The sequence below is a fragment of the Vidua chalybeata genome, chromosome Z (assembly GCF_026979565.1).
Source record: "Vidua chalybeata isolate OUT-0048 chromosome Z, bVidCha1 merged haplotype, whole genome shotgun sequence".
NCBI lineage: Eukaryota > Metazoa > Chordata > Aves > Passeriformes > Viduidae > Vidua > Vidua chalybeata.
In genome coordinates, this window is record NC_071570.1 from 64,654,016 (window position 1) to 64,677,963 (window position 23,948).

The window sequence follows — 23,948 nt, forward strand, 5'->3', positions numbered from 1 at the left end:
TCAAATGGCTGAGCATTGTGCAGAAATGCAGAGTCTTGAGCAGGAGCTGAGTGTAAATGTGTGCTTGTGTTCTGCCAATTGATGGCGGTGATTTAAAAAACACAGACATCGATGGAAAGAATGGTGTTATTTTACTAAGAATATAAAGGCAACACAAATAATAATGCATGCAATAAAACTACACACTTGGCTTTAGCAACAAGAAAAAGTAAGCAAGGTAATGCACCTAATCATTTCTATATGAGAGAAAGGATAATGACTGAGGAAGATACATCCCCAATTGCCTAAATACTCCACCATCCTCAGTTGCTGGGGAGCCTCAGTCATAGTGAGGACGTGGAGAACCCTTCCCAGCAATTGGGAATATCCTACATGGTGTGTCCACCCATAGCTTGGCTCTCCAAATTCACTCTGAAAGTGGGTCCAGCTTTTTTTAGGCCCAAATCACAAAGTCGAAGCGACCTGTTTATATTTTTAGCACAGATACTCCAGGACCTGGTGGCACATGTCCCAGCTAGCAAGGGCCTGGGCTTGGCCAGGGCCTGGGCTTGGCCAGGGCTCAGGCCTTGGCTTGGAGGGTTTCCCCTAAAATACCCCACAAAACAGGCCTCTCTTTGTGAGGAAACTGATGCCTTTTCCAGGGCTATATAGAAACAGAGGCCAGACAAAATTGAGGGAAAAAAAAGCAGTTATATTTATTGAAGGGCCTTCAGGTACACTTCCTGAACACAGACAAACACCCCCACCCTCGCCAGGGGCTGCACCCAAAATGGATGACAGGTCACAGGTATTTATACTTTTATAAGTTTGGTCCAGTTGCATATCAGGGGTTAATCTTCCAATTACAGCTTCAGGTAATGAAGTCATTCACCCCATGTTTGCTCCCTCCAAATAAATCACTTTTGTTTACATTTCCTGGGGTCTGAGACAGTGGGGTGTCCTTGATTCCCAGGCCTGGAGAGGAATTGTTGTGTCTGACCAAAATGTGAAGACAGTAGCTAGCACTGTATATGGAGTTTAGAGCTATACACTAAAGAATTACAGGATTCTATAAAAATACATAAATATATAAGAAATATACAAGGTAAAATCCTAAGGCATCAGTGGCTGTTAGGAAAGTTTCTTTTGATACATTCTTTGTAGATAGCTACACAAGGTTATACAGAGCTAGCATAAGCACCTTTGTAGTCTGTTTTTAGCTAAATAATACTAGTGGTGTTAATTGCAGTACCCAAGGTTCATCTTGTAAGTCAGCTCCAGCTGAGGCCTGCTGCTCAGGCCTCAGCACATGGTGCCTGAGAAACGACCTGTTTGTTGTTGTTGTGGAATGCAGATATTCGCACGGAGCAGTGCTACCTGCGGTGGGAGGAGGAGGAATGTGTGCAGCCTGTGCCCGGCAGGCTCCGGATGGATTCCTGCTGCTGCGCCGTGGGGGCCGCCTGGGGCTCCGGCTGCGAGCGCTGCCCTGCTCCTGGCTCCCCAGAACACCGGGCCCTGTGCCCCAGGGGCCCCGGCTTCTCCAACAGGGGGGATGTTCTCACTGGCAGGCCGTTCTACAAAGGTAAGCCTTCCTTCTTGTGCCTGAGGCGTCATTGTGGGGTGCATCCCGGGGAGTGTCCTGAGGGAATTCCCATGGTTTGAGGCTGCTTGCTGCGTGCTTGAGAGATGGGTACAGGCATTTGCCTGAAAGAGCTGATGGTACTGATGCCTTGGAGTGGCTGCCCAGAACTGAGGTTGGACAAGATTAAGAGGATAAAAGTGGGTATTTATTGAAGACGTTCAATAGGTACAGCTTGTCAAAATATTCAAAAGCCTCCCAGAGCGGCTACACTCAAGATGGAGAACGATCAGGAGTTTTTCACCCAGTAAAAGTATGGTCCATTTACGTATCAGGGGTTAATCCTCCAATTACAGCTTCAGGTAATTAAGGCATTTACTCTAAGTTTGGTGCCCCACAAATTTTGACATTTGTTTATGTCTCTTGGGGGCCTGGGACAGTAAGGTGTCAGGTTGCAGGTCCAGAAAGGAATTGTTTCGCCTGAATAAAATGGAAGAACAGTAGATGACAGGCTATGGGGTTTTTAGAGTTACACACTAAAGCAGTACAGGATCTGAAAAATACAAAAGCTAAATCCTAAGGCATCAGTTCTGGTGTCTGAGGATTAATTGTGGGTGCATCTGAGAGGGTATCCTGAGGAAATTGCTGGGTTTGAGGCTGCTTGTTAAGTGTGCTTGATAGATGGGATAAAGGTATTTGCCTGAAAGAGCTGATGGTACAGGTGGGGGGATTCTCTGCTTTCATGGGAGCTTGAGAGCAAAAGTTGCAAAGTCTGAATTGGGTAAGGAGGAGAAGGAAATTCCTGAAAGGAGAGGAGCTCTGAATCACAGGAATAGTGCAAAATGTGCATGTTTTTTAAGGTAGTGCTTTGCAGGGAGTGAACTGAGCTTCAGATGGTCTCCGAAATCAGTTATTTTAGATGCAAACATAAAATATTACTAAAATTTGACCAGGGCTCTCTGGGAGACTGAAGAGGGATGGGTTCTTTCTCTGGTTTGCAAAATCAGTAAGTGATCAAAAGGAGAGGGTGTCTATTGTGTTATGATCATGAGGGCAGTGACAACAAGGATCTGCAGTAATAAAGTAGTAAATAAAAGTATTTTGCCCAGTTTTTGATAGCTTCACTTCCTGTAGAGCAGCAACAAAACAGAATAGGCTGGAAAATGTTAAGAAACCAGACCCAAGTTACTTCAGATGGGTAAAATCTGAGAAGAAAAACTAATTTTCTGTGTCCAGAAGCTCAGGTGATCCAGAAATTTGTTAGGGTTTTAATTTTTTTAAGGATATATTCTGAAGCATTTGTCTTGGAATATTTTGAGTTTCTTTAGAAAGCTATAACAGGTGAGACCTCTGCTTCACCAAAAATAAGCTCTGCTTTTCAAGAGTCATTACTCACAAGCAAAGCTCTTGATTTTCATTGGTGATTTACTAAAGAAATACGGAAAATAACACAGCAACATTAATTATACCAACATTTGTTTAATTTAAAAAATTTATTATTTCATAAATCTTGTCTAGGCTGAGATTTTCTGAGGCTTGTCTTCCTGTTTCTGTTTTTTTATTTGGACCACTATTGTGTTCCATTCACAGAAATGAATGGGAGATGTTTGTTTTGTTGAAGGTGATTCTCAGTTAAGGGCATTACCTCAGCAAATTATTTCACAGAATGTAGGAGAGGTCATTCAGCCTTGTCCTATGCAAGATCTTTTAACAGTTTGTGTTTGAGGAGAGGTGAAATATTTCACTTGATACTCTACAAAAGAAAAAATACCATTTTCAAAACTGAGCTCCAGATAAAACTCTGGCAGTCTCAGTTTGAAAACCAAACCCAGTCAGCCAGGTAATGGTTGCATATTTTACAAACTGGCTCAGGAATGCCAAGAATATTGATTGTGGCACAAAGCAAACTTGTGCACCATACACATACCAGAGTTTCAACTCAGAGAGTATCACTGAATTTCTTTGACTGTTGATAAGCATAAACTTTTAATTATTGGTTTGGGTATTGTGAAGCAAAAAAAGCCAAAAAACAGCCAAAAAGTTTGGGAAATGTCTCACGTCCAGTCAGGTCTCCAAGGGTGTCCCCTCTAACCCAAACCCTGCCTTATATGCCCAATGCAGTTGGTAAGAAGGAACAGGAATTTTCTGTTGATTCCATATATCTTTGTGCTTAAGAATTTCTTAATTCTTAATTACTTTCTTCCTAGATATCAATGAATGTAAAGTGTTCCCTGGCATGTGCATGAATGGTAAATGTAGAAACACAATTGGAAGTTTCAAATGCAGATGTAACAGTGGGTTCACTTTAGATATGGAGGAAAGAAACTGTACAGGTAAGTAAGCCTTGCGTTTTCCACAGTTTTCCCTAGAATAATGAAATAGTCCTGGTTGAAAAAGACCTGAGAAGACCAACTTGTTCCTCCAAGGTGTTGTGGGGAAAGGGAGCCCAGATGAGATTATCTAGCACCCTGTCCATCTTGGAAACATCCAGTGGTAGGGACTCCACCACATCCCTGGAGCTTTTAAAAGAGGCTGGCTCTTGTGGCATAGCTTGGTGATCTGGAAACCTAATGCCATTCATTTCACTCACTTTCTAAGAGCTTAATATTTGGACAAAATAGCCAATAGTTTTAAGTTTCCCTTTCAGAAATTGAAATTATTATTTAATAAATAAAATATTTTCAATTTTTATTCTTGTTGTTTAAGGTGCTTAAGTTATGCTGTATCAGTACAACCTGAAAAATCAGTAAGGATCACCAGCAAAGCCAAGTTTAATGTTCTAACACAGAGATTTTCTTAATTTTAATTTCCTTACTCCTTGGTCATTGTATTTCCAAATGAATTTAGAGACTACAAGTTAATTTTCATTTAGATTGGATGGCTGAGAACATACAAGGGCACCTCAGCAATTCTGACGCCAGTGCAACGTTAACTCAGGAAGAGACAGACACGTGTGTTTAATTTACAAGTTTAGGATCTTGTTCTTTACTGTCTGGAAAATCTAAAGATAAGCCTGACAGTTCTGTGGCTGTGGGAATTTGGATGCCTGTGTTGTGGGTGGCTGGCTCTGTGCTGAAAATGAAGGAGGTTTTGTTACCATGTACAGGCGTCCCTGAGTGTGTCTGAGTAATAACTATGAAGTGTGGGTGGTAAGGCATGCTCACTGAGGTTGATCTGGTTGCTAACATTGCCCTAACTGGTGATTTCCTTGTTTTTATAGTGATTGCATTGATGAAGAATGCATTTTAAAAACTTTATTTCTAAACTAACCAGAATAGGTCAGAAAACTCCCTGCAAAAGCTTTCTTTTTCCTCCCCTTCTGTTCTGTGGTGATGAAATTACTCCACTGAGCAGCTGTAGAGAAATAGGTTTTCTGAAATGGGTGACTTTTTTGCTTGTTTTATATCAGCAAGAAATTGTTTTATAAAGTTTGTAGGAGCCCAGATACTCAGTAATGTTCCAGATCTGCCAGGTGGGTCTGACACCTGCACACATCTGTGAGGACTGGCTGTCATCACCCAGCAGAAGCCTGTCCACGGGCAGTGACACAAAGGCCTCTCCTTCTACACTGACTTGTTTCACTGGATTATACCCACATTAAAATTCCTCTTTAGATTTCTGACTCACTACCAGTGTGATTTAAAAAGAGCTCTTCTGATTTTTCTGCTATAGTTTTCTGCAGTAGGTTTCATTCAAACTTAACTAACAAGACAACCAGTGAACAGTACACCTAGCTTTGATAGGAACTGATTCCTAATGGAGAGGGTATATGTAAACTTATAATGCTATTAATGGATAAATATCTTCATAATAATCAAATTATAATCAATGGCATTGTAGTAATGGAGTCAGTTGATACCTCTGTAAGAATGATATCTTGGAATGTCCTACACTTAGTTATTTCCTTAAGAATCTAACCTTAAATTACTCTTAATAGAAGCAAACTTTTTACATAGTTTACTCTGGCTTGAGAGCTCTGAAGACTCAGCCTTACAAATTTTTCATGAACTTTTTCACAAAGTCAGATGTTTCAATAAGTAATTATTTTTCTCTGTTGATTTGCATACTGTATGTGGTTTCTGTAGACTTAATTTACAGTGACATTTTTTACTGTAAAAGCATGATAACCTTAAACCCAGTTTGATTTTTCTACATCTCCACTGCTATGAAACAGATATTGATGAGTGCAGGATCTCCCCAGACTTGTGTGGAAGTGGTACTTGTGTCAACACTCCTGGCAGCTTTGAGTGTGAGTGCTTTGATGGCTACGAAAGTGGATTTATGATGATGAAGAACTGCATGGGTAAGTGTTGCCAGGATGCCCTGGAGTCTGGCTTTGCTGTGCAAAGTCTGGCTGTTGTCTGAGCTGCCACACTGAACACTTCAGATGTGTCATTATTGACTTCATGAGCAAATGAGTCAGATATGCAGTTTATAGAGACAGATAACTGAATTAAGTATATAGCATTGCTTGTTCTGTATGATAATTACTTATACCCTTAAGAGATACTTATTCTGTACAGATATTTTAGGATGGCAGCAACTCTTCACACAATTAATTTAAAAATTGCTAATGGGGTATGCAAATTCTTGGTAAAGCTAGGAATAGAAAGCTGGAGTTGCAAAAGCAGTGTTAGTCCCTTTTCATTGCTTCTTCTAGGACTCAAGAAACTCTCACAGCATTTCCTAAAAAAAATTACAGCTCTTCAATCTGTTTAAAGTTGTAAGAATAGGTCTGGAGACGTAAGAATAGGTCTGGAGACACCAAAAGGTGTTTAACGACCTTAAAAATATCTTGACTTAGGCTTCTGTGCCTTTTCATGTTTTCCTGCAAATTCTGATGCTTTTAGACTTTCCTGGGATTCCAGAAGTGTGAGTGCATCCTCCACCTTGATCATCTTTTGTTTGTATTTCTCTCTGTCCACACCTGTAGTGTTAGCTGGTTTTATCAGTTTTGTGAGTCAAGTATTCAGTTTGCCTTTATGAGCTGTAGCCAGAATATTTCCCAGCCACACCACGGCATAGACAGGAGTTACCAAACTGAGGAGCCATTTAGGTAAAAATTGATACACAAACATCCACCATAACTGCATCCACAGACAGGAATTTCAGTGCATACATGAATAGGTGCCTTAAGCAATTTAAAAATATATACACATCACATTAATATATTGTCCTAAAGGGCAATATCCAAAAATTTTCTACCTTTGCTTGTGTTCTATGTTTTCTTGAATATCTAATGTTAAATGATGAATTTCTGGTTTTCCTTGAGAGAAAAAAAATACCCATCTTTATAGTTAATAATGATATATAGTTTTTGGTTTGCTCTGTTGTGCAGCATGAGTAGAGGAGCAACACCATGAAAAAATCCTTTTATTTTGTAGACACTGGGAGTTGCTTTTATCTTTGTTGCCCCTTATATATTTTGCACATGATGGTTTCTTTGCAGATATAGACGAGTGTGAACGCAACCCTCTGCTGTGCAGAGGTGGCACCTGTGTGAACACTGAGGGGAGCTTTCGCTGTGACTGTCCCCTGGGGCATGAGCTGTCACCATTCCAGGAGGAATGCTTGGGTGAGTTTCAACTCAGGAAGATCTTTAGTTTGAGGAATGATCAGTCCTGGCAAAGGTGGGGTCCCAGGAATCTCTTAAACAAATTGATGTTTCTCCCTTATATTTGTATCTTCAAATAAAAAACTCTGGAGATTTATAAAATCTCCAGTGGCAGTAATACTGTTGACTCCAAAGAGATGTGTTTTACCAGGCCTCTTAGGGGTTATTTAGCAAACTGAAAACTCATGGGACCAACTTTAATCAGTCACAAAAAGGAGTTGTCCTGTGTTAAAATGCATCTCTCCTTTTAGCACATAATCCACCAAAATGATGAAGAAAAAAAAGAAAAAAATAGTCAAAGAAGAAGCATATTATCTCTTTGGCTTATTTTCTTGATAGAAAATAGCAGACTTGGTAATTAATGCCCACAGCAGACTAGCAGACTGAGTCAGAGAAGATAAATCTTTGGACACTAGCTTAAACACAGTGTGCAGAACTCTATTCCTTGAACTGGAACATGCCAAGAACAAGAAAGAAGTTGAATATACCTGAAAGCCACCAGTGTGAAATATTACCTCTCATTCTGCCTGGAACCTGAGCTGTTAAAGCTGTTAAATATCCTGAATTGCAACTGATCTGAACGATTCTTCCCCAGATGTAAACGAGTGCTCGTTGAGCGACAGTCTCTGCAGAAATGGCAGGTGTGTGAACATGGTTGGGACGTACCAGTGCTTCTGTAATTCTGGGTACCAGCCCACTACTGAAAGACAGGGATGCACAGGCAAGTGTTGTGCACCTGCACGTGGGATTTTGTGCTTCAGCTGCATTGCTCCATCTATCCTTGCTTTTATTTAACTTCACACCTTCCTTTTGGCCATCAGCAGGGCTGTTTTCTTGTATGCCTTGAGGCTTATCGTGAGCTATTGTGGGAATACCGATATATAAAGGAATATAAAGAAGGTATAAAAAGGTGATTGCTGTAAGTGAGCTCTACAGAATACTTTGAAATTCTACTTACTGTACTACTCCATTAAAATCAGAGGTTTGAGGTAACAACCAAAAAACACACCTAGATTTCTTGATCGGGCAAGAAAAGCTCTGTGCATTGATAGTTTATCCTTCACATTTTTCTCCTTATCATATGCATCTCTTTAATTCTTCACTATAATAATACTGAATTATATAGTTACCAGCACATCAAGTCCTTGTAAAGGAGAACAGCAGCACTGAGAGGGTTTTCTATTTGCTTATTATGGTTCTTTTTTTACAAAATTGCAAATTTGTGCTACATTTCAAGCTTTAAGTTTCTCAGGGTTTCCCTTTTTTCACTTTCCAAACTTTGTTTCTTGAGCTTTTTTTCACACCCCTAGCAATACACAGTTGCAAAACCAATATTTAACTTAGCAGCTTGTTCCCACAGATGAAAAAATCAGTTGAAAGAGGGGAAAACGAACAAAGTATAAATCAGAGACAGCAGAATGAGACTAAAATTCAGAATGAGGTCACTGATGTATTTTAATGTAAAATGTGAAGGGAATATGATTTTTTTCTTAAAGAAGTAGACTAACTGCTATCAATGTTGCTTCCCCAGATATTGATGAGTGTATGATAATGAATGGAGGCTGTGACACCCACTGCACTAACTCAGAAGGCAGCTATGAGTGCAGCTGCAGTGATGGCTATGCTCTGATGCCAGATGTCAGGACATGTGCAGGTAGGTTTTTACACCTGAAAAGCTCCATCATTATCTTTCAGCCAAAATCAAAGTGGTGTTCCAGCCCATCCATGCCAGAGTGACAGAATTATTATCTGTTTTTTTTTTTTTCCCTCAGATATTGATGAATGTGAAAACAATCCAGATATCTGTGATGGTGGGCAGTGTAGCAATATCCCAGGGGAATACCGTTGTCTCTGTTATGATGGATTTATGGTTTCTATAGACATGAAAACTTGTGTTGGTAAGTAGCTGTGTGCACCAAATTTAGTGGAAATCTTGAAAATTCTTCAGGTTTTGTTTCAGGATGTTCTTTCTACTGTGTCATTGAACATGGGTATTGAAATTATGTATATTATAAAAAATAAATAATCCGTATGCCTTTTGGTAACTCCTTAACAATGAACCAGATCCCATAGTTAAAAAACATTGATATGATTTTACTAAAATGGAATATGTGTACTGAGAAGGGATCAGATGAAGGGTTCAAAAGGGGCCACTTCAAAAAATTTTCATTGGAAGAAAATTATTATGATTATTAATATGTTTTAAGAAAATGATTTTTAAGTGATTCTTGTAAGAAAAAGTTTGCTTCATATTCCTTTAATTAGAATTCCAAAAAAAGGTGAAAACAAATAGTATTTGTTTTACCACAGTAGTATTTGGACTACACATTTAGCCTTACTTGTTTTAGGGAATTTACAGAGTAGAACAGCTGAAATGCAGTATGACTTCATATAGTAGGTATTTTCACCTGAAATAAAGTGTTCCAAATTGACAGTAATGTTCAACTAATAATTAATTTATAATCACCTACAGATGTGAATGAATGTGATTTGAATTCCAACATCTGCATGTTTGGGGAGTGTGAAAACACCAAAGGCTCCTTCATTTGTCACTGTCAAGCTGGGTATTCAGTCAAGAAAGGAACCACAGGGTGCACAGGTAAAATAGATTTCCAGTGAATGTGTCACATATTTTGGTTGGCTTCCAGGTAAAATAAATGAAGAAGTGTTACACACAAGAGAGAGGTTGGTATCTGTGTATATATATATATATGTGTTTCACATCTGCTAGCATGTGCCAGACTTTTAAGGAGTATCAATGCTGGAGGCCCCTTACAAACTAATTAAAAAGATATTGGCAGCACAGGTTGTGTGAACACAACAGAACTTGGCTTGGGGTGGCAGGGCTGCAGTTGTGTTGGAAGTTTTTTATCAGTGCTCTTTTGTCACGTGTACCTGGAGAATGAACTCATCTCAGATCAAGGTGCAGGAAATGGCCATGTGGTCCAAGGGAAGAACAAGAGGGGGAAAAAAAAGTAAAAAAATCCTTCAACCTTTGCCAGCAATTTTTACAGTTCTGTAGTCACTCATAATCACTCTGCAAGTTCTGTGATATTTAAGCAGTACCTTTTCTTCTGCATGCTCTCAAGAATTCAGCCTCATCCAGAAGAAGCTGATAGAATTTCTCCTACAATTGTGTGTTTAGGAATCTGTTCTATAACTGCTATGGCCATGGGTGTATAATTATTTTTATGACTGAAAGGTTGCTGTGCACCCAAAGACCTCATCCCAGTTTAGACATAAAAAGATCAGTGTATTTCATATTTCTGGATAAGAGTGTTAATTTCATGCTGAAAAACAGTTGTAGGAAAGTGGACTGATTGTCATGTTTGCAAACAAAGAGCAAAAATAAAATGCAATTGTCACTCCTTTTTACTAATACAGAATACAAAATAGCTTCCTTGAATTATTCTAAGTTCTTAAACATTTGTTTTTTAAAGGGCTGCAAACCCTCACAGTGGAAATTTTTTAATATTCTTATGTAAATACTGATAGTTTGTTTTGTGCTTGTAGATGTGAATGAGTGTGAAATTGGAGCTCACAACTGTGACATGCATGCCTTGTGTGTCAATGTGCCAGGAAGTTTTAAATGCAGTTGCAGAGAAGGTTGGGTTGGAAATGGCATTAAGTGTATTGGTAAGTACATGGAAAACAAAGATTTTTTTTCTCTCTCTCCCCACTCTTTTTTTTTCTTTTTTCTGAAAACATGCAATGTGACTGTGTGATTAGTCCATTAGAAACAAAGAATTATTCTTCTGTCTGCTGTAGCCTGTGGATAAATGTACATGAAAGATTCATATGTTTCACAGATTTGGTTTTCTATGAAAAAAATTTTACTGTCTCAGAAACTTAATGCTGTAACATCTTACTGAATTAACTACACATTTTTCGAAGTTTATATACAACTGCTACAAGAATGTGCAAAATAAAAAACCCCAGAAATTAAATAAATTTCCTTTTATTGTTTCCTGTCAGTAAGGTATTTCCAGTCCTTCAAACATTTTTTGGTAAATGTCTTTTAATTTTTCTGATTTATAGCCCCTGATATAAACCAGATTGGGACTGGAGGGGTGGGAAACCTGTATCTTCATTTGCTGGGCTGCTGTAGTTATGTATGTTCCCTCGCCTTCATGTTTCAGTTTGGTTTGTAAAAGATTGTAATATTTCCTTTTTGTTTTCAGAATATTTTGGGATCTATGGAAGATTAGGCTTTATTGATGTAATGTGCTAAAAAAGTTACCGTATTATGAGATTTCTCATTTCTTCTTTTTTTCTTCTTTTTTTCTACTTTTTTTCTTTTTTCTTTTTTTCATACATATTAACATCCAAGTGAATAGTTTGCCTCAGCTCTCATGGGGTTGCATTGTTTTCATTTTTTTTCTATTACTTGAGGAGACTTCTTAAATAAGTGGCAGATTTTTACCTCACTACATTTCTTTGGTTCAGTTTCTTTTTTTTAAGAACTTACTTTGAATTTAAGCTCAGTAACAGGACATTAACTTCCAAGTAATGAACCATCTGAATCCCATGTGTTGTTCAGAAATATTTTTCCCAGTCCCGCCCGTTGTAATTTAAAGGAAGACATATTAAATGGAGTCACTATAGATTGACCCTGTATCATCTAATAGTAAATGTGTGTATCTGTGGAGACATAAATCATTCTTGCAGTGGTGCTGGTTATCTTGACAGTTAATTATCAGCCAGTTTACTAATCACCAAGCTGCTGCCTGCACTTTTTGACCCCAATGTGCAGATCTTGATGAATGCTCCAATGGGACCCAGTGGTGCAGCGCCAATGCTCAGTGTGTGAACAGCCTGGGCTCCTACCACTGTGCCTGTGCAGAGGGATTCACTGGAGATGGCTTTACCTGCTCTGGTAAGGGGTTTTGTGGCACCTGACTTGTTCCTGGTGGTTCTTCTCTTGTATGGAACTTTTGTGAATTAGACCTAATCCCACAGTGCAAGACAATGAATGTGAAAATGTAATTTAAGATTAAGATGCTTCCTGTCTGCATAAGAAATGGTGTCAGAGGCACCTGATTGCTCTTTTGATTTGTGTCCCAGTTGGACCCACTTGGTCCATTTTTGGGGGGAAGTTCCTATCTGCTGCTTCTTCCTCCTCCTCATCTTCATGTCAGTTATTTTGAACATGCATGTCCTGCTTGCAGCAGTGCCTCTGGTCAAGAACACCAAATGCCAGCTCTATCACAGTTCCTCTCTCTGGCATCATCTATTTTCCCAGCACCCAGCAGAACAGGATGTGATCATTAACATAGGACTTTTTAAAAAGAAAAACAAGCTGCAGTTAAAAAACATTCCCTGTGTCTCTGTGTTTAAATTTATAGGTGAAAATGGACATTGTTATTCACACAGGAAGTGACTCAAAATAAACTGACATGTATTATATTAAGTACAAAGATTTTATATTAAATATTAATCTTGTCTTGGATTACTCTGGTCTTTATCATGTACAGAGTGGAGATGCAACATTATCTCTGCTCTCAACTTTTAACACATTCTGTATTTGGTCAGCATATTTAGGTCTGAGAATGTATCTTAATCATAGCGAAATACCTAGAAAACTACTGTGAATGCATTTATTATTATTGGCTAACTGGCTAATTACAAATAAAAACTAATTTAAAGCTTGGAAACAAGGTTTTCTGATTAGTAGTGTAAGGTTTTTTATTTGAGAATAAAGACCTTCAAATATGACTTGGTTTTTGTATTTCAAGTTTTTGGTTCATGAGCATAATGTTTTATCCCTATATTGAGCTTCTATGTTTCTCTAAAAATCAGATGTAATACTAATTATGGACTAATAAAATGAAGAAAGCATATAAAATTTTTTTTGGACAATCATAAGCATACCTGAAAAAATTATCACTTATGATGACTGCAATGGTGAATGCTCTCCCTTGCCATTCTTTTTCTTTATAGCTCTTTTGGGGCATAGTAGAAGAATTCCTGGTGTGCAAGCAGTACTTGTAATGTTCCCCAACCTCAAATAATATTTTCTAAAATGAATATGATAATAATTTTCTATGTATGATTTAGGAAAATTTGCCTTTTGAACATTTTTTCTGTCAAAATAGCATAGAAATATATTCCAAGAGGCAAAATTTTGAGCAAGACTTTTTTTAAGTAAAACCTTTTAATCAAGATATTTAATTTATTTGTCAAGATTAGTCAAGACTGAATCTGAAAAGCTTGCATTATCAAAAAAATTTTCATCTTTTAATGAAAAACAAGGAGTAAGGAATCATGAAAATGTGAAAGGAATAATTTTGGAAACTGTGTTTGCTTTTCTGCATTCTTTCAATTTACTTCAGGGAATGTGTTCTGTTTTATACCTCCAGTGCTCAACAGCGCTATTATTTTGAACACCAGGATATATATATATATATTATGTATTTCTGCTGGTGAAACCTGTAGTTTCAGAGAGACTTTCCTGTCTTCCACAGATGTTGATGAGTGTGCAGAGAATGTCAACCTGTGTGAAAATGGGCAGTGCCTGAACGCCCCTGGCACCTTCCGCTGTGAGTGTGAGATGGGGTTCACTTCTGCCTCTGACAGCAAGTCCTGCCAAGGTGAGCTGCTGCTGCTGCTGCCTCAGCTCTGTTCTCTGAGGTTGGGTTGGCTGCTCTAAAACAAAGAACAACCAACAGGACCTCAACCTGGAAGCAGAGAAAGCACCGTGTGTTTCACATAGAAGTTTCTTCAGTGTGAATTCTGTTAGAAGGTTGCTTTCATCTTTTTTTATGACATTTTCCTGGCCTTCACCCATAAATCCCAGAGCAGATTGCCTCAGCAATTTAGTAAATTTTTTTTTTAATTCCTTTTTTTCAGTAGTGGATAGTGTGTGGAAAATCCTGTGTTATCTTTCTAGTCCAGTTCAGCTCCTATTCCCTATTGTGTTCTTTTACCTTTTGTTGTTGTTGTTTAATAAGACTGTATAGTGGATGAAATTTTACACATTTTAGCTGGTGCCCCAAAGCTTTTAACTTATATATAATGGTGGAAATAACATAACCTCTTTGGAAATTCAAATTCTTGGTGAGATAGGAAAAACAGGTTTCAAAACTTAATCTTTAAGATGCAGTCCAGAGCGTGGCATGTTCCAACATTCAGATGTACATTTATGAATCAGACTTCAGAATAATTCAGATGCTTCTGAGGAATTACCTGTGCCACTGCATAATCAGATGTGTTAATTATCAAGTCCTGTCCATCATCTTTACTGAATTTCTTGGTGCAGCTCAGTCATATTACAGTGGTGCCAATGGTCTGATAAAAATCCCCTAATAGATCCAATCTATTCCAGCCAGCCAATGTTTCGAAAAACAATGTAATTCTAAATTTTCGGTCAGTGTGTTGAAGGATTTAGGTCCAACAATTGAAGAATTTTGGAGAAATGCTTGATATGTTACTGTGATTACAGCAGAGATCTGAAAGCATTGCATTAATTAAATTGTGCTCTTGGAGAACTAAAATATCTGGGTGCTGAATTCTTAAGAGAAGTTAGCTTTAATTTCTCTCATTTTGAAGTTAATATATTAATCTATCCTATGGTAAGAAATGTCCTTGGCTGATTTCTACAATCAAGGGGCAAAATCCAGTCTTAATTTAGTGAAGTGATTATAATAAAAGTTATTAATCCACTTTCTTCAGAAGTCCCATGAGATGTCAGTACATTAGCTTCTCAGTTACCTGATTTGGAGGTCATTCCATGGCTGTACTCCAGGGTATTCAGAAATTTTATTTTCCAGATGAAATTGACTCAGGACTTCTGGATGTTAAGCATTCATTTTCCCTAAAGAACATGTCTCTCAAATGGCCCTCAGAAGTTAACCTTTCTCATGTGTTACTATAAAGAGGCATTTTATCACTTCTCAGCCTCTGGCTGAGGTAATCCCACCAGGTTGAAAGTAGATATTTTATTACTGTAATAATTCTAATACCCCTTTTGCACATCTTGTGCAATATTAATTCATCAACAGAGCACTGTACTCAGAATTTCAAATTAGGATTTGGCTGCGCTTTGTAAAATGATATTAATGTTTTCTACTTCCATGTGTGTGCTAAAAATAATTCACTAATACGTGCCAGAATTGCATTTGCCTTTTCCACAGCTGCTTTATTCTGGCAACCTAAAAAGTCCTGCTGTCTGACAGTACATGGAGGGTTTTTTTTCCCACTCCTGTCCTACTTACCTTCAGCTCAGAAGTCTTTTACAGTTTGTGCCTAAAGCCACAGCTTTGCAGTCTGTGGTGTCAGTGTTCATCTCCTTTCTACACTGCAGCTGACAAAATCATCCAGTTTTCTGTCAGTGTGTTTCAACTTGATTTCATCTTCAATTTAGACAAGCATGCAGGCAGTCCTTTAGATGCATTGTAGCTCATCTGTGTGTAGTTACTACATAACTATTTCAATGTGGGCTTGAGAAAATCACAGATAATTCTTACTTCCTCTATTCCTATTTTCCATGTATTCTTCCTCCAAGGAAATATGACTGTTGATGCCTACACACTCTCTTCCTTCTTAGAACTCTTTATTTACAAATACAAATTCACAAATACAAATTTTGTGTAGCATTCTGCACAAACTCAAAAATGTTAGTTTTTAAAATATTTTGCATGTGTCTGCTTTTGCTTTTATAGTCCTATGACACATAATAACAACAACAGCAGTAATAATGACAATAATGTGGTATTACTGTGTAACTTTCTGGTTATAATACATTCCTTCAGACACAGATGAATGCTCCTTCCAGAATATTTGTGTGTTTGGCACCTGCAATAATCTCCCAGGAATGTTTCGTTGTATCTGTGATGACGGCTATGAACTGGATCGAACTGGGGGAAATTGCACAGGTAAATCACTGCTTTTCAGAAATACATCAGCAAAAAGGGTGGCTTCTTAAATATGCAGATGAACAAGGTTTATTTGTAGTCCTTTGGTGAATTATTTTTAAGACTCTCCTTCAGTATCAGCTAAAATTCACTTGCATTTGAAACTTTCTAAGTTGTCTGAGAAAGTAAAATTATTCTTTTCTGTCCAATGAGCAGATTTATGAATGTGGATTTCCTGTTTTAGATATTGATGAATGTGCTGATCCCATTAATTGTGTTAATGGTCTTTGTGCAAACACTCCTGGAAGATATGAGTGTAATTGTCCTCCAGACTTCCAGCTGAATCCTACTGGAGTGGGTTGTGTGGGTAAGTAAAAGTTTCCTGAAGTATCACTTTAAAAAATCACTGCTTTTAAGCAAAAAAGATAGAAAAATAATGATTCCACAATTCTGCATATCCTGTTGTATAGTTTTTTAATGTTGTCTCTTGACATCAATAACTATCAATGTTCTTGAAGTGCCAGTGACTTCAAGAGCACAATGTTACCTGAATTCCTCTTCTAGGTATGAAATTACAGATGAATGCCTGCAGTTCTTTGCCTGGATCATGGTGTGCAGGTGTAACCACATGTGCTTTTTACGTAGATAACCGTGTGGGCAGCTGCTACCTGAAGTTTGGACCAAGAGGGGACGGGGGCCTGTCCTGCAACACTGAGATTGGGGTTGGAGTCACTCGTTCTTCATGCTGCTGCTCGCTGGGAAAGGCATGGGGGAACCCCTGTGAGACCTGTCCCCCTGTCAACAGCAGTAAGAAAATGTTCACATGTTCCCCTGGTGCTGCCTTATTTTAGAAGGGATGGAAAAGGAATTTACAGTATTTTACCGTTTTGCTGTACATTGGTCATTCAAATCAAATTTTCCTACCAATGTCAGAAGGACAGGAATGCAGAGGTGTGGACTTATAGTCTTCTGTGACTGATTTGGTGCCTGTTTGCACGCTAATAAATCAATGCTACCTTTAGAAGGTGCTTCCCACCAGACCAGGTGATACTTTAGGTAGTTTTGGGCATTTTATTTTGCTCTTTTCTCCCATTAAAAAAAAAAAATAAAAGAACTTTGCAGATAAGAATGGAATAGAGTGCATACATCTGCTGGGCATTTTTGCTCAAAAGCTCCAAACTGGTAAGGAAAGAAACTAATTATGCTTAGAACTCAAATCATGGCTTTAATTTGGAGGGCTTCATTATTCTCCAAAGAAGTGTGTTGATAACTGTTGTTATTTATGTCTCAGTCAGTCTTCAGTACTTTCAAAATGATTACCTAATGATAGTTGTCAGCTTTGTAGAGCTTTGAAGGTCTTTAATGAATCATGCAACACAAATGTCAAGTATGTTGTTCTTTACAGCCTCATAGCAGTAGGAAATTCCAAGTTTGATACCTAGCTTTATCAGTGGCATACTGGCATATGGAAAAATCAATATTGTGCCTGCCTTAAGAGTATCTGAATTTATGGTAATAAAAGAAAGCAGAACTCCTCATCTTACATTGGTTTTCTATTAATCTAATGCACATGTTTTATTTACTGTGAATAGATCAAAAAAGTAGAAACCAAATGACTGCAGGGAAGACCAACCATTAAAAACACAAGTGGCATTTTATGATTCTGTTGTCATAACTTTATTTTTTATGAGACTGACATGTCTCTTGTTATATCTTACTTTAGCTGAGTACAATACTCTCTGTCCAGGGGGAGAAGGATTCAGACCAAATCCCATCACTATTATTTTAGAAGGTGAGTTTCTTACAAATGACTGTGATGATTGATATAGAGAATAATAATAATTACAAAAAATGAGTAATCTTTGAGGAGGAACTGCATTTTTCAGAAATCATTATATCTAGTGCAAAGCTAAAATAGCTGTTAATGTGAATTGGGAAACAACATGAAAAAGCACACTGCAAAAGAATATTGAAGAAGTCCAACACCATTTCAGTAGGAAAACAATCTGGTGCATACCTTTTATGTGCTTCCTTACTTTAACTGGATTTCAAAATTGGGCCCTGAAGGATAAGTCATTTATGAAAATTACAGCTCATCAGCAGAAAGTGCAAATGTCAGGAAGTATTCATCAGGCAAAGCAGCTCTGGTTCCAATAAATGGGCAAAAGTGAGGAATTAGATGCCACATTCCTGTAAACAGCAATGGAACATTGGGCTTAACAAGCTGAAACTGCTCCTTAAGGGCTTTTTAAATGGAAGAGAATGAGCATCTTATCCATGCATTCCTGGAGAGCAATTTAGAAGCAAAAAAAAAAAACCCAAAAAACCACACATGACAGTTCAAAGCTACTATTCGGCAAAATTTCAGGATAGTACTTAAATTCTCTTCTTTCTTTTCATTGCGGAATGAAAATATGGTGAGTTGGTTTTGGTTTTGTTTTTTTTTTTTTTTCCCTCTGTTTTCAGACATTGATGAATGTCAGGGGCTGCCAGGTCTCTGCCAAGGTGGAAATTGCATCAACACTTTTGGCAGCTTCCAGTGTGAATGCCCAAAAGGTTACTACCTCAGTGAAGAGACAAGAATCTGTGAAGGTTGAATCTTTTGAAGCCTCTTTCTCTTTCACAGTGCAGTTATTATGAAAACCACGACTTTTTAGCCTTAAATCCTAAGTGTGCATGGTTCACCCCACCCTTACCTACAGTCTTCCCTAAAATCATTATCTTTGGCACCAGTGATACAAATTAGCACAAAGCTTGAACTGGAACACTTGGATATATTAATGTTTATTTTAGATGTTAGACCTCAGCCATGTGTATTCAGCAAACTAAGGAGTTAGTAATGATTTCTGGCTTCTCACCCTGCAAGTTTTATGATGCTCTCTGCATTTTGGGTGTGAGAGTAGCAGTTTAGTTTACTCAATATGAAGTAAAATTCATACTTGTTTTCCTTCTGTGTTTGAGATTTTTCAGAACTGTTACAACCAAAATTGTAAATTGACCCTAAAACTAAAAAGAGACTAACCCTGCTGTGAGAAGAAGGTGTGAATGTCTTTTGTGAAGTTGATTTGCTCCTATTTCAGTGGCAATTTCAAGAACTTTTAGTTTATTCAGTGTATTGTTTTGCACTTAAGAGAACTAAGGCTAAACTTAGAGGTTAAAATCAGAGTTGTGTTTCCCAAGCTATTCTTTAAATGAAGCATTTTTGTTATCTTAGTGTGGTTTACTATGGTTGTATTTCTCAGAAATATTTGCTTGGACTTGGACCTCCCTTGTTGGCTGCAATGTATTTTCTTGGTTTCTAGATATTGATGAGTGTGTTGCACACCCTGGCGTCTGTGGTCCTGGTACCTGCTACAACACCTTGGGGAACTACACCTGCATTTGTCCACCTGAATATATGCAGGTGAACGGAGGACACAACTGCATGGGTATGAAAAATGTCATCTTTACTAGAACTGCAAGATTATCAGACTGAGGGCCAGACCCTGTGCTTTGTGTTTATTTTGACTATTTTTAGCTGCCATTTGGTGTCATGTTGTCAGGAAAGGGATCCCTGTGATTGGCATGCAGCATTCAAGGGCTCTTATTCCCTAAGAGGGCTCACTCGTTTATTTTAGCTGATCATTTCCACATGGTGGAATGGATCTCATAAGTATCTACACTGTATTTATAATTTCTTAGGAGTTTGCCTTTTTCCCCCTTGTGTCTTTAAATGAAAGCAGAAAATATGTCACACAAGTCTAAAACAAAGACTGTGGATTACATCAATCCTTAAATTATTTTTAAATGCATGTGTTTATGTTGCATTCAGAAAACACAGTTAATGAATCTTGTCTGGTTTGGTAGAGGGTTGATATTTACATAATTATCATAATTGTCATAATGTTGGTTACATCATCAGTGCTTCTTTTCTCACATCCAGACATGAGGAAAAGCTTTTGCTACAGAAGCTATAATGGAACCTCCTGTGAGAATGAAGTGCCCTTCAATGTAACCAAAAGGATGTGCTGCTGCACATACAATATTGGGAAAGCCTGGAACAAACCTTGTGAGCCGTGTCCAACTCCAGGAACAGGTGAAGCCCTCTGTGGTCACCCTATTTTGTTACTTTCTTTACTTATCTGCTGCTTTGACCTATTAATTAAAGCTAACATTTCATCCCAAAAGAACTTTCACTGAGTAGTAATACTGGTGGTGAAGATACTGGCTGACCTGAAATACCTCCTGTCTAGTCTGTTCTCCAGGGTAATTAATTTAGGAGAGTGTAATTTAGTTCTTGATAGTTGGAGCATTTATCCTGGTAGTAGTACCATTGTACAATGGTAGTTGTACCATTTATCCTGGTAGTCCTAGTCTGTCAGAACATCAAGATTGGGTATCGTACTGAGTGTAGGAAGCCTTTCTAGATTTTTCAGCTATTTTCTCCTTTCTTTTGTCCTACTGTTTAATGGCTTAGGACATTAAACAGTAAGACAGAAAAAAGTAGAAAATGCTGATGTTCAGATATACTGGCTCCTGCTTGGCTTAGAGAAATGACCAAGTATGTCTGAATGCAGAAAAAAGATTTTGCCAAATATCATTCTGAGCAGTGATTAACTAAATTTACTAAAAATGGGGATGTTTGATGTAAAGGAGGCAAGAATTATTCCATTTATAATGGTACTTAAACTTTTCAGAATCATGAGCTGCTGAGAATCTGCCATTAAAATGTAGATTATAAGAAACTCAAACTACAAGCAGTAAAGACTATAACAGCTCCAGATTAAAGAGTATTACTTGTAAGAAGTAAGAAGCTGTTTGTTTTTCATTTTTTGGTGCTAGAATAATTTGTCAGCATTTCAGGTTTAGAGACACATCAAAGGCAGGCTCCATACTCTTCCTTCTGTTGGGTAAAGAAGTTTCCTGTAGGTGCTCAGCAGCACCAAACAGTGGGCCAAGCACTCATGGAAGTCTCCAGATACTAAACTTCCAGATGCCCTTTGAATTTTATGTCAATCAGATGTTTTTGCAAATTTTACTCACTTTTTTGAAGCGTATTTCACTTTAACCTAATGCCCTGAATGTACAAATAACCTGCCACGCACCTTGAAATGCTTCCTTGGCAGTGGTTTGGAAACTGGATGTTGAAACTTTTTTTTTTTTTTTTTTGATAATTTGAATGCTGATATGATCTAAAAAGGTGGTTAATAGTGGATGCATGGTTATTGTTTGCAAACTGTTAATTCAAACTGGTTGTGTCTTTACACTGGAATTGCTTCATTTCCCTCAAACAGGTACAGATTCCTCTGGTGATATTATGCAGTTTTGACATGCTTATAGTTGTAGGCCTGTCATTTTTTATGTTTCTACCTAGATAAAAAAATATTACTGTGAATAACTTTTTGTCTGGAGAGCACTGTTCTGCCACTTAAACCTCATCTGCAATAATTAATAGAATCCATGCTAGAAATTTTTCTCTGAATGTTGCAAACCCACTCAATTTCAAACACCTTTCTTAGAAAACTGTGGGTTAATTATTTTACACTTCACACCAAGCATTTCCCACTCTCCAAGTGCAAAAAAAGGGATATAGAAGGAGCATATTAAAAAATATGCTTATGGAGCATCTCTTTTTAAAGCACAGTCTCCATTCTGCTGAACAGGTCAGTGGAACTAATCTGCAGTAATTCCACAGAAATTAAAATAGATAATATTGTGAAAAGAGCGTAGGTACTGGTAAATTATATTTATTTCTCATATTTGAAAATGCTGCTGTAGATTCTCACTACAGATGCTTAGGAATAAACCTTAAGGAGTTCTATTAAAAAAACAAACAAACAAACAAAACCATACCAAAACCTGTCTGAATAACTGCATTCTCAAATCAGACATTTAGTCATGTGCCAAAGTCTGCAAAGATTTGAGGAAAGTATGTTACTATTTCAATTTGCATTAATTTATTGGCAATCTGAATTTTCAATACAAGCTATAGTAGGGGCAATTACTCAGTAGATTTGGCTTAAAACAGCTCTGGAGTAGCTGAGAAGACTGCAAGTAATTCTTGGGAGATTTATGCATTCCCTGAAAATATACTGCTCTATATTTTGCTCTAGTTGAATTCAAGAGCCTATGTGGAAATATTCCTGGCTTCACTTTTGACATCCATACTGGAAAAGCTGTTGGTAAGTTTCACCAGTCTTATTTTATCCCAAAACTGTTTTGCATAATGTTTTTGTGCCTGCATAATGTTAACTAAAATAAGCATTTCATGTACTAATGTTGTTAAATTTCATTTTGGAGTTACAGTGGTGACACAAATTGTGACCAATTTTTATGTAGAATATTTCCTTTTTTTTCTTAACTTCTACATTTTGTTGCGGTAATTCGCTCACCTGCCATCATTTGAATTCATGATTTTGAGTTTTAAACAGCAGGTTAAAAAGCTTTGCCTTCAAAAATACTGTGGGGCTTCTCTCCACATTTGTGAGTTTTGCATCTTGTCCAATACTTAGTGTAGCTCTGTTTTGATCACTTCCTGAACTTCATATGTCATTTTCTGTCATAATGGTTATATGCGTGGTTTTATAACCTGTGTGTGGTTTCTGTGGATTAAAAGGAACGTCTCAACTCAATTTTAGACACAGTGAAAATGAGAATCCTTGCAGTGTGTAAAGACATGATGAACTGTACTTAAAAGTAGCTCCTCTGCCTTTCAGACATTGATGAATGTAAGGAAATCCCAGGAATCTGTGCCAATGGAGTTTGCATCAATCAGATTGGCAGCTTCCGCTGTGAGTGCCCCACTGGATTCAGTTACAATGACCTGCTCCTGGTCTGTGAAGGTGATTTAAAATTTGGTTATTTTCTCCTTAGCCCCTTAAGCTTATCCTAAAGGGAAGGGGAACATGTGTTTATGTGGTTTTCAAAATCTAAGAGACAGACTGTGACCTTTCGTAGGGCTTGAGGTTATAAATCAGTTTAAGTGCTTATTTTTAATATGGATGCACATGCACTTAATAAAATCTGTAATGGTGTTCTGTCAAGCTCCTAAATAGGTAGTCAATGTTTTTTGGTTTTTTGGTTTATTTTTGGGAGAAAATTTAATTCTTATTCTTAGAACTTCTCAAAAAAAAGTACCTTGTTTTTTTTTTTCCAACTTATGTCTCTTCTGCTACAGTTTTAGAGGCAGAGATACTCATAGAAGCTGATACAGTTTTGTCTGTTGTAAAATCAGGAGGAGTTTTGTCATTTGTTCAAGGATTTTGCGCTAACATGTGCAACCTAAAAAGTTGCAAACTCAGCCACTTATTTTTTCAGCTCAAAGGCAAAGAGGAAGTTTTCTTTAATACAAAAATTTCTTCAGGCAGATGTTGCAAATTTCCAAAGTTACTTTGATGCGTGGTAAGCTGGATTCATAGGATCCTCTTTGCTCCAAAGTGTGACATGGATGAAGTGGTATTGATTTTCCTTTTTATGTGCATTCCCAGCACACAGGGCTGGAGGTCAGGCTGCTCGAGCTTTGTGGAGGACTGAGGTTTCCTCTTGCACAGACAGACAGTAGAGTGTAAATCTGAGACAGGAGTGATTTCTTATGTCTGAACTCTTGGTTTTTCAGATATTGACGAGTGCAGCAACGGGGACAACCTCTGCCAGAGAAATGCTGACTGTATCAACAGCCCTGGGAGCTACCGCTGCAAATGTGCTGCTGGCTTTAAACTGTCACCCAACGGTGCCTGCATTGGTAAGAAATCAGATTACTTTTCTCTCCTGTTTTTACCTCACCAATGGTATGCATGTGTTTCTTTCAGCATCCTTTATTTTCTGTTGCCTTGTGCATTCTGCTGTTTTTCTTTATAGCCACATTTCTCAGTAAAAGGAAAGAAAAGACAGAGTGATGTTTCTAAAAGACATTTTCTAGGTATCAGCCAAATCCTGACAGTAGTTT

General features: G+C 37.8%; 1 protein-coding gene across 2 annotated transcripts in view; it reads left to right on the forward strand.

Moving 5' to 3' along the window:
- FBN2 (fibrillin 2) overlaps positions 1-23,948 on the forward strand; it is a 116,033-nt gene that overhangs the window by 67,829 nt on the left and 24,256 nt on the right. For both annotated transcript variants that reach the window (XM_053931315.1, XM_053931314.1), the window contains exons 24-44: positions 1,334-1,561; positions 3,766-3,891; positions 5,733-5,861; positions 7,008-7,133; positions 7,768-7,893; positions 8,704-8,826; positions 8,945-9,070; positions 9,646-9,771; positions 10,686-10,808; positions 11,926-12,048; positions 13,637-13,762; positions 15,923-16,045; positions 16,269-16,391; positions 16,670-16,831; positions 17,748-17,816; positions 18,491-18,616; positions 19,327-19,452; positions 19,947-20,099; positions 22,117-22,185; positions 22,720-22,845; positions 23,619-23,744. In XM_053931315.1, coding sequence (XP_053787290.1) covers positions 1,334-1,561; positions 3,766-3,891; positions 5,733-5,861; positions 7,008-7,133; positions 7,768-7,893; positions 8,704-8,826; positions 8,945-9,070; positions 9,646-9,771; positions 10,686-10,808; positions 11,926-12,048; positions 13,637-13,762; positions 15,923-16,045; positions 16,269-16,391; positions 16,670-16,831; positions 17,748-17,816; positions 18,491-18,616; positions 19,327-19,452; positions 19,947-20,099; positions 22,117-22,185; positions 22,720-22,845; positions 23,619-23,744 — 2,685 coding nt within the window. The remainder of the gene's footprint in view (positions 1-1,333; positions 1,562-3,765; positions 3,892-5,732; positions 5,862-7,007; positions 7,134-7,767; positions 7,894-8,703; positions 8,827-8,944; positions 9,071-9,645; positions 9,772-10,685; positions 10,809-11,925; positions 12,049-13,636; positions 13,763-15,922; positions 16,046-16,268; positions 16,392-16,669; positions 16,832-17,747; positions 17,817-18,490; positions 18,617-19,326; positions 19,453-19,946; positions 20,100-22,116; positions 22,186-22,719; positions 22,846-23,618; positions 23,745-23,948) is intronic.